Below are 11,358 nucleotides of genomic sequence, written 5' to 3'. Positions count from 1 at the left end.
TTTTATATAAAATGTTAGACTTGAATCATTGTATATTACAGTTTAATAACAAAGTTAATAAGATATTTAAAAAAGTTGTAGTATAGTTGTAGTTGTAAAGTAAAGAAAGATGATGTTTTCCTACTGATTTAGGCGTTAGGGACATATTAAATATTCTCAGAGCCTTGAATCACTCTCAAGAAGAGTTATCTTTATTTTTCTACTTTGTTTAAATTTAAACTTATTTAAATTTAATATCGGAATATATGAGAGTTGAGAGCACAAGTAAAAAAATAATCGGAAATGGGTAAAAACTTTTACTGTAGATAATATTTGATATTGAATTAAATATTATCGGCTTAAAGTAGATAAGATACGCTGTGAAACAATGTTCATGGAACAATATTGGGAATAAAACGTGACTTCAATGTATAAATAAATAAGGAGTTAACAACAAAAATACAAAATAATATAATGTATGGCTTGCAAACTTGTTTAGTGCAGAGTTTGCAGATGAATGTTGTAGTTATAATTACAATTAAGACAATGGATGTATTTTCTGCATTAAGATATTTAGATGTTTATATTGTTTATTTTTAGAATAGTTTAAATTAAAAATATGGAGAATGCTTGCCTTTCCATTTATTTCATAAAAAAAATATCGACACTAAAGAAGTAGTGGACCAATATGCGATCTTGCAGTGCTGTAACGTATGTAATATTTTTCAATTCATGATCTAACTGCAACATTAATGAAATGCAAATTATAAAAATGCAAGTACGGAAACTATGAAGTTAGTCAAAGACATTCGACATGGACAACAAGTTCATATATTCAGTAGTATCAGTGTTACTGACTTCAAATATAATTAACGCTGAAATATTAAACGTGAACCTCGGCACAGACAGACCTATTAATGAAATAGACAACAGATTTTTAAGTTTCACAATAGATCCTAAGTACCTGTTTTTCTCCAGTGAAAAGTTTAAAAAGTAAGTACTTTATGTTCTCAGACAGACCGATTAGACCGGTTTTGCAAGAAATATTTTTTTGTTATTACTAACATTTCTTTACTTTGAAGTAGGTATAAGAGACTCGGGTATTGACCTTCGATTCAGTTTGTCTTCAAGCATATATTTCTTGAAAATCTTTTCCTCTCTTGCTCTGTGCTCGTGAAAGACATCACTCCTTGTTAACATTCAGCCTACTCGCAAAATCAGAGTCATATTTCGAGTACCAATAGAACGTGGGGACATTTCTGATTTATACATAATCTTCTCCTTACTTGTTTATTTAAAAAAAACTACTTACAGTAAAAAAAAGGGTTCGTTGACTCTGGCGATGATGTTATGGTTTGTGGTCGATCATCCAGAGCGAGAGCTGGCGGTTAGCTATCAAACCTTGAGCTTTCGTCGTCAAATCAAGGGCACTGGGTTTGTTGGCTATTTTAATGTCGAATGATCTTAGTGTTGCTGACATAGTTGAATACTTTTATATTTAACGTGAACTTTAATTACTTACAACTAATAAGTAGTATTTTTATTCACTTCATCTACTCTTAAAAATAAGAGAGTGCTGTGAGAAGAACTGTTTTTAGGTTTCGATTATTATGTTATTATTTACTTTAACATTCAAATTAAAACTAGTAAGAAAGACAAAAGTCGCAATGGACTAGTAGGTTTCCTAGATTTTATTTGTAGCCGTGCGATTTGTGCCAGTTCACTTCACCGTAAGTTGTGTCGGAGAACTTAATTTCAACATGGCACTTCGTCTTTAACTTCTCGTCAATAATAATTTTAAACGAATAAAGCTTACAAAATTCCATTTAAACATAAATGATATTTTCTTCGATACAAAGAAAGAAACGAATAATAAAAAATAATATTTAAACTTAGTTGTCCAGTTAGAAACTCAGAAAGGCTGTGATAAGATTAAACGTGGGTAGTGGGAGATGGTAGCAGATAGCTGTTCCATTTATTTTATTTTTGTTAGATTTTTAAGTAGTGGAGTTCTATTTTATGTTATTTTCGTATTATTTTTAAATAGTCATGAGCTTAAATTCTCTAAAAATTTGAATAAGTGGATAACAATAGCTGGCATCCCAAAATCTCTGATATGATTCTTTGAATCACATCTATTATTTCTGTTGCATTGCAAAGTATTTAATGGTACTCTGGAATGCCTTGCATTATGCGACTGTTCCTTAGATTCACTGTATATTTATATTATGATTTAAAATCGAATGTTATTTTTTTTATTTATGCCAGTTTTCTTTATGTATATGTGTCATGGTATTGTTTTGTTCATCAGTAAGCAATGTCTGTGCATAGCGTCGTCTCTGTCTCCGTCGTACATCAGGGTCGCCGGGAGCTCCACCTCCAGCCTGACCTTCCTCAACTCTAGCATCATGATACAACAGAGGAACACCGATCACCATCTGTTTAGTGAAGAATCTGTCGGTAAACGAGTGTAATGAAACTGTTCTAGGGAAAACTGAAATACGTTGTATTGTAATATATAGTAAAGTTAGAAGTAAGGAGCGGTCCAGATATTTTTTATAAATTAGACAATTTAAAAATATAGTTTTTTGTTGACCTCATATATTTATTACATTTCGTGACATTATCAACAATGATAATAAAAATTATTTCATGTTCTAATTAATACAACTAAATAAACATTCCAGAGGGTCAGATAATAAAAATGAGACAATCGGATTGGAGGAGTTTTATAAAGTGGGCAAAAAACTCGGGCTTCGACCTGGTGCTCGCATTAAACAATCATCACAGGACTGGAGTCATGTGGGATGCCAACATCGCCCTCGACATGCTCACGGCAGCACAAAAACAACAAGTTGGGGAAATGTTCTGGCAACTGGGTTACGGTGAGCAATACATGGATATGTAAAAACCCCTTTATAGTGTAGAAGATCTTAGAATAGAAGCATCACGTTTATACTGATCATAAGTTTCCGAGTCTTGAACATGTTTGCGTTAATATCATCGTTTTGCAGAATGTAGAAATCAAACTATTGAAGAATATCTTAACGATTTGGAAACTCTCCGAGTTATTGTGGAGACTTTCCCTTCTGGGATGTCTAGGAAGTGGAAAGTAGTGGGAGCTGACGTCAGCAAATGCCTAAATGGAAACTCCAAGAACGACTTTAAGGATTACGTCATCACGTCCAACGATATGATGGACGCCATATTTTTGGATGGGTGAGTAATCAGCACTCAATTAAGAAACTTAAAACTTAAATGATTAAAACTTTTGAACTTTATCGTTATTGAGTGTTTTTGGAAAATTGTTGTTGCACTGCTTCGAAAAGGATTTCATAACGACAGTTTCATGATCTCTTTTGTTTTGTTACTTTGTTTCTGGATAACAAGTATTGGGAAAGTCCATAAACTTTGTCTGATATTATAAATCAAACGCTTTATTCTTATGCCATAATAACCTACACTTATGAACATAACAGAGAAGGATTTTTATAATTATAATTGTAAAATTTGACCCCTTAAAAAACCTTATTATTTACCATGAAACTAGGCACTAGCCCCGGCTTCGCCCGGGCTCTTTACCAAAAATATAAAATAGCCTATTTAATTTTGGGAATTATTAAACTTATTTTATGATAACTTTCAAATGGTACGCCTGATTTATATGACTTAAAAAGTACTTTACAGATACCGATGTAGGCTTGAAAACGAAGTAATCTATTTTGATAAGACTTAATACTGTCTTTATGTAAATAGCTTTTCAATAGACGTTTTAGGAATGCCAATTTTTAAAAGTTGTAAAAGGCATATAGTAACTTATCCTTAAGGTATAGACATATACCACCGCGGACTTCTCTGTAGACCTACATAAGATGCACAAAGCCACCATAATTATATTATTTTGTTATATCTCAAAGACTTTAGGCAGTGTTTTCGTTATAACTTCTCAGACGGCTCATGTTTTCCCGACTTCTTCAACAAATATCGTTAATGTATACACAAGTAAATACAAAAACTTAACAAATTACATACTAAAACCTTCCTCGAGAATCACGCTATTGAGCGGTGATAGCTATCTGATAATCGGTGCAGTAGTTTTTCCGTTTAAAGCGAACAGACAGGCAGACAGACGTGGCGAGGGACTTTGCTTTATAATATGTATCGAGGGTAAGCCGTAAGGGATCAATAATCACCCCTATTGTCATATATATAAGTTAAATAAAGTTACTTTAGATTTCTTCAAAGTTTCTTCGGATATAGCTCGTATATTTCCTATTGAATGTTGTGTTTCTTCTACAGATTTCCATCATGGAATTGTATATAAAATATGATTATTTCATATCATAAGCTATACTATCATACGTGAAACCAGGACTTATAATTTCAAATTATACGTTTGAAATCGTCAATCCCCCTTGAGCAAGCGTGTTGATTAATGCTCTAACCTTTCCATGTGAGAAGAGGCCTTTGCTCAGCAGTGGGTTCCGATAGGCTAATGATGATGATGATGATGATGATGATGATGATGATGATGATGATGATGATGATAAAAAAACACTTGTGTTAAACTATAAGTATATATTATTTCCTCATTCACGATTCTTATTGAAATTCAATACAGGAATTCAACATCGCGGGAGCTGTCAGCTATGTCCCCTCGCGAATACTCCAAACTACTTCAGCGCTTGAGCCGCAGCGACACTCCGCTGTGGGGGTCATCTAAGGCCTCGTCTCCGAGAGACCGGCTGTCATCTCTAGGGACAGCAGCAGCTAGCGGGTTCACTGTACATTTCCAGGAGTTGATGGAGGACGAGCTTTGTGAACCCTCATTGGTAAACTTTAACTTTATTTTTGTACATATTAGTAAGCTATTATTTTCTCATACACGAAAAAATCATGGCTGTTAAGAAAGAGTATTGTTTCAAATATTAAAAAAAAATCAAACTATCAATTTTAATTACTTATGTCCACATTATTATATTTGTACTTCTTTTCCAGAACCTCTATACGTTCCTGTTATTTAAGCACCTGGTCGGTACCCGTGTCCTCTCAGTCTCTGCCCCAGTTCCCACCCCCCTCGTATCTCCTCCTGGTCTCTCCCTATTTTGTCACTGCTCCTCACTCCGCGGTCGGCCGGTTCCAGGCGCGATCACCGTCTACGGGGTCAACGACCAACAACAACACGCAGCCTTCACTCTCAATATCACACAACATGATGGAGACATCCTGCAGTTCATACTGGAACATGATATGACAGGGTTAGTTTATAGGACAGGAAACTCTCGCAGCTTCACCTTCATTCCTGAGTTTATGGTTGTGTTAAGTTATTCTAAAAATAATCGTAAATTTAATATTTCACCAAAAAATTCTTGTTCAAATCCGAAGTAAGTTAAGCCGTTCTGGTAGAGTTTTATTACTATTTAGACGATTGTGAACTGAAGACATAACAAACTGATAGATGATACAAAAATACTTAAATACTGCAAAAGACAAACATTCGGATTTCCGAAATTACTTGAAAATCATGAACCATAACAAGTTATTGCTACTAAAATTTTGAGTTTCATATTAGAATTTCATATTGAATTGTTATGATTATTAATATTATTTTTGTATTGACAGGAGTATTATTGTGAACGGTCGCCCAGCAACTCGCGATGGTCACATAAGACCAGTCATCAAACTGGGTCGCTCATATAAACCTCTTGTATTCACTCTGCCTCCTAAATCCTTGGGTTTTTGGGTGCTCGCTAACGCACAAATAACTGCATGTTACAATAAAACAACTAGACTTGATTATAATGAAATTAATAGACGCTTCGATGACGAAGATAATTTTATTAAAACTAAAAGATCTATAAAAGAAAATGAGGATTTCATTACTCAAGAGTCTGCCGAAAAATCAGATGGATTTAGTTCAGTGCAGAATAATATTGCTTTGAGAAAACGAATTGAGGACATTAACAGTGAACTCCGGAAAATATTTCAAAGCTTTGATAAAAAAAAATACAATGCTAACCGAGTGAGACGAGAAATGTGTGACGATGAAAATAATACACGTAAATCTAGAGCATTGAGTAGATTAAAATCACGGAGAAGTTACGAGAAGGCACGAGGAAATAATGGTCTTGCAAAAATTTCAAAGTTTTCCAAAGATAAAGTAGGACGTATAAAGAATAAATTATCCAGACTACGGGATACAAAAAGAAATTCAGCTTCGAGGTCAACAAGAAAAACGGAAAATAAATATATCACGCATAGAGAGAGCGACGGCGAACCGAAAACTAAAGAAAGTTCTTTAAAGAATGAAATTTTAGATAACACGAAAAGTTCTGATGAAAAGAAAACAAGGAATCGTAGAAGTTTATCCAAAAATAAATCAAACAGACACCTAGACGAAGAAGAAGACTCGTCGGAGAATGAAATAGAGAATAGCAAAGAGAAAATTAAAATTGGTAAATTATTTAACAATCTTAAGAAGTTAAGTGAACTGCCGATAGAAATACAGAGTAAAGACAAGTTGGAAGATTATAAAGACGACGGTTCAGAAGAAGGCATCGTTTTAAAAACGAAGCTATCAGATGATAGTGCGACCATTGATATCACGGACAAAACCAAGTCAGGTCTCTTGAAATCCGCGTTACAAGATATACTCTCCCTCTTCGCCGATTTCAATAAAAACATTAACAGGCTATGGACCGCCATCACAATACTTGAGTAAGGATGTTAACAACAGATTGTAACATAAAATTTTAGTTAACTTTATGGAGTTTTATTTAACGTATATTCATGGAATGTCTTTATTATCAATAGAAATCATGCTTTAAATCTATGACAGATATTTGACAAATTAATTTTAGATGATAAAAGTCTAGACAATGTTTTTTTAGGATGTAACTTTGAATGATCAATTAAATGTTGTATTCAGTGTGTATGAAGAGGAGAGGCATCAGTAAATAAAAGTCAATGAGGTGGTACAATGTAGTATATTTATTATTTAACAACATGGTAGATAAACCACTTCCACACTCACGATGTAGTTTATATGAAAATGGCTACCTCTAAACTTTATACATAACTAATAAGGATACAATAAATAAATTTAACAATGCTTTGCAGTTTCATAAATTATATAGCAGCGAAAAAGCCTACTTTACGAGACTACACAAGTGAAGAGACAGTGAAATATGTAACTCAAGGTCCAGACACAGAGTTAAATATTCGGACGACGGCCCGGCAACGGAACCTAACTAGTAACAACAAGAGTCACGAAAGCTCAATCCGATATTAATTACCTAAAACATTTTCAACAATAACCTCGATTTCGTTTTTTTAAATTCCATAACTCTAAGTTAAATGTAATCCTGGATAAACTTTTAACCATGTTTTATAACAACACACAGTAAACCACGTTCAGTGACGTATGTCTGTCGGCTCGTAACACTATACGCCACTAATATTAAAAGCTAATGCACTCTATTGTGTTATAATTAGCCAATAACTATTCCAACGAACAAACAGACGCACCGCGGAGACGGCGCTCATTACCAACTATCGACAGACGGAAAACTGTCTTCCGCGACATGCATAGAACATTAGTGGACAAGCTGCGACTTGGCCGCGAGAACCTGACGGTAGTTGGCTGAAGTCATATCAGGTGTCAGGTCTCTGATCCAAAATGTTGTCTATAGCACGCGCAGAAGAGCCTTCGCCGTATATAACGTAACAATAATACTGGCTTGTGTGAAGCTCGTGTCGGTGATGTGTCGTTGTCTCTATGTAGCTGTATTGCATGGCGTCTGATCTCAGAGTGTACCTTCGACCTCTGACTTTCTTTGATATATTCAGTCGTTGATAAACTCAATACACACAAAAAGATCAGATCTCTAGACGCATTCGCTATGATATTCGTTCCAGAGTTTTGGTCTTTAATTTTGGTTTTAATGTATATTTAGCAAACGCGTCGCTGTCCTAAGGTGCATGTAAAGTTTTTATGTATTACTTAAGTTTAATACATTCGACGTTGTAACATTTTGTTTTTGTTTGAATTTGAAAGGAAAATGAAGAAATATAATCTTTTCTATTGAAATAACGCAATAGTATCCACATTTTATACACCAACACACGCACACATCCAAACGTTGGGAGGAAAAGACACGATATATAAACCGTATCTTTCCCTCACAAAGGAACAGTCGCACCCACTCTCGCACCTAGAATAGTCTCAGTTTACTACAGTCACGCACACACAGACGCACGTCAACATCACTGCGTATTGTCACAGCCATTTGCATGTTGTCTCACTCACACAGCCACAATATAATAATGTCAATTCATTTGCGTTATACGGAGCTAAGTCCGAAGTCAACAGATCCGAGTGTAAATGATCAAGAGACCAGTGCAAGATAGGATCCAGTGACGCTATCGCAGGCCAAAAAGTCATAGGAAATCTAAATGATCTAACTCATTGAGCACGTAATATAAAGACGCAACAATCAGAAATAGTTCTTGCAAGACTTCGTTCGAAGGCGGGCAGGTGGTGGTGGGGGAAGTGTTTGCTTGACCGATTTGCAAGAACTACGCAGTATAAATACCCTGAGTGCAAGAGCCATAAGATCGATTCAACTGATATAACATTTAGGAAAAATTTGGAAAGTGGTCAGTCGATTGGGAGCTTACATTTACTCTACTGTATGTTTGGATAATGCGTTCTATGAAATAATTTACAATTACGACTAAACTACGTGTCTACCTTGTATAAACCTCTTTTTAAAAATTCATCACAATTACACAAATAAAATAGTTTTTAAAAGTAATACAAACTTTAGTATCTAAATAAATATGAAAGTTCACAAACCTTTTCAATGATAGGCGTCAACAGAACTCTCGACATTCGTTTGATATCACCCAAATTCCGAGACGGACGCTTCGCTGGAAGCGATTCACTTATACTTTACAATAACAGCCGTAGACTATACATAGAACATCGAAAGCTAGTAACGAGAACGGGAGCTTCAGAAGCACCTACACATACAGGGCAGGCTATGAATAGAGAAAACGACACTATTCACACGTCAGAGCACACTCCATGCACTTCGGAACAGTTGAATTATAAATTAGTGACAGTTAGTTATATTGATTACATCTAAGGATACCGCTACGTACCAAAGTAACATCACTAAAACTATCAACTACGTGAGAGCCAACAACGAAGATTACAGTACAGTAACTACGATAGAAGAAGAAGAGAGGACGAGAAAGAGAAGGACCGCAGAAGAGAAGGAAATATTGGTCTTGTTAAACATTTATAACAGGTCCGAGATTATCTTAACACTATTATTGTTTATTTACTACGAACAACAGTTTAGCTACGGTAGCCATGCACGTATATAGAAATGTAATACAGTAATACATGTTAAACATCGCCTAGACTAGACTAGACTAGACTAGACTAGACACGTACATGGTGAAGATATCTTAACATTAGTAGATCCAGTGAAGTTCAGAAGACGGCCGTGACTCCGACTTCACATGACTGTAGCAGAGTGCAACGAAATGTTATAGCAAGAAGCTTAAAATATTGAGTAGCATAGAGGAGTGACTTCATCAGAAGACGAAGACTCGGTGAGGAGTGGACCTGATCATATTTACATTAGGGTGGACGTAGGCACTAGACCCGGTCAAGAAGGGATCACAAGAAACAACGCTCAACAAACAACTAGCAAGCTGCTATAGAAGTAAAATAAAAAACTAACCATAGAAATACATGATGTGCTGGTACCATGACAGAATTAGTAGCAGAACTCGAAGTCTACAAGAAGTTGGACGACCGTAAACAAGTAAAGAAGACGTCAGAGAGTGAAGGTATAGGACCGAGGAGTCGAGAGAGTGAGTGCTCGCGGACGGACCGCGTCCTGCGTCCCGCGTACAGCGATACTTTATTATATTCATATATCACAGCTTTTGACGATAACAAATCTTTTGCATTTGCAGTTTATTAGTGGAGACAATGATTCGAACCATTAGCCCCGGCGACCCGACGGCGGACCGGCCACGCACTGACGTTAATCGTTCGAAAGATTCGCTCGCACGTCGTTACTTTATCCTAAGCATAAAACATCGATAAAACGTTAGAGTCGCGCCAACTACGCTAACACGGCTCGACGGGAAAACAAGAGGTCTCGTTCGACTACGACTTTACATTACTCTAAACATCGACCTTACATAAGACATGCGAGAACTTAATGAGACGCGGTATAACATATTCGATGTGGACATTAAGGCTATGTTACGTACGTACGGCTAGGTAACCTAAAAATAACACACAGACACTGACTGACTCTATCGATACACTGCAAAGCGCGCATGCAAAAGATTCCGAGGCAAAAGTCGAAGAGCCGAAGTGAGCAGAGCGAAGCCACACACCGAGACAAGCCGAGAGGAATTTGGATGAAACAAATCGATCGAGGACGAATACATTGTTATTTCAATGTAAATCGAATTCCGAGCAGACTGTAGAAGAACGATGAAGTGTCGAGTTGAGTGCACACGCGTGATTACATTTTAAATTACCTTCCTTCCCTCATTGCATTAAATTTATTCACTTTACACTTAAATAACAACATATCACAAGCGTCATACGACGAGGGAGTCGGTCGGTCGCCTGGCAGCTGGTGGCCTGTAGTCCATTCGAAGATGACTTTTTGACCTAACGTTTTAGAATCGTGACTATTTCCGCTGACGAGGGCCGCTCTCATTTTATGAATGTATAAAAATATTATTGCTCATTATCAAGCACCAACGCGCCACTAGCCAACTACGTTCCGAAAAAATGTTTTTAATTTACTTTAGACTTTTCCTACAACAAAATTTGAGCGCGGGGTGGTCTCTGAACGAAATATTATTTTGGGGGCTGGATGTCAGGTGTTGGGGGCTGGTTGTCGGGTATTGGGGGTTAAGTGTCGGGTGTCTAGTGTCGAGTGTCGGGTTTCGGGTTGTGACGGTGACTCGCACAGCTACATCATGTATTGGTGGAGGCGTGTTCACTGCATCACGCACTTGCTCTCGATCTGGGACTTGAGTTCGTTCACTTGTGTTTCTATGGTGTTCTTCAGTTCTGAAAAGTGTTTTTAAATAAATGTATATTATTACTTCTCATAAATTCGTGAAAAGATCAAAAATCAACAGAATTCAATGTATAGTATATTTTTTCTTTGTAACACATGAAAGGTTGTTTGGAAATACTAGAAAGAACTCTAAAATAAGTCTAGTGATATGAATCCTAACTTTGATTGTTGTAACATTGTTGCCTTCAAACAAACTCTATATATACAGTATATGTTTATATATGTTTTGTTTAATCATTCCTTTAAAATTATA

The 11,358-nt window shown here is 36.1% G+C and overlaps 2 protein-coding genes across 6 annotated transcripts in view; one reads left to right on the top strand and one right to left on the bottom strand.

Moving 5' to 3' along the window:
• The first annotated feature begins 770 nt into the window (after window positions 1–770).
• LOC116774964 (uncharacterized) lies at window positions 771–6,739 on the top strand. Of its 2 annotated transcripts, none has more exons than XM_061524084.1 (7): window positions 771–972; window positions 2,291–2,439; window positions 2,667–2,864; window positions 2,994–3,198; window positions 4,601–4,811; window positions 4,978–5,237; window positions 5,602–6,739. In XM_061524084.1, the coding sequence occupies exons 1-7, from the start codon at window positions 794–796 to the stop codon at window positions 6,698–6,700; spliced, it is 2,301 nt and encodes a 766-aa protein (XP_061380068.1). In that variant the 5' UTR covers window positions 771–793; the 3' UTR covers window positions 6,701–6,739. The 2 variants fall into 2 exon arrangements, with proteins under 2 accessions (XP_061380068.1, XP_061380069.1); XM_061524085.1 differs by having other exon boundaries at window positions 865–972; window positions 2,311–2,439.
• Window positions 6,740–6,949: 210 nt separating this feature from the next.
• LOC116774860 (complexin) overlaps window positions 6,950–11,358 on the bottom strand; it is a 125,358-nt gene continuing 120,949 nt past the window's right edge. For all 4 annotated transcript variants that reach the window (XM_061524086.1, XM_061524087.1, XM_061524088.1 and 1 more), the window contains one exon: window positions 6,950–11,095. In XM_061524086.1, coding sequence (XP_061380070.1) covers window positions 11,022–11,095 — 74 coding nt within the window. In that variant the 3' untranslated portion in view covers window positions 6,950–11,021. The remainder of the gene's footprint in view (window positions 11,096–11,358) is intronic.

This window comes from Danaus plexippus, chromosome 23 (assembly GCF_018135715.1).
Source record: "Danaus plexippus chromosome 23, MEX_DaPlex, whole genome shotgun sequence".
NCBI lineage: Eukaryota > Metazoa > Arthropoda > Insecta > Lepidoptera > Nymphalidae > Danaus > Danaus plexippus.
This window is presented reverse-complemented; position numbering and strand designations above follow the sequence as displayed.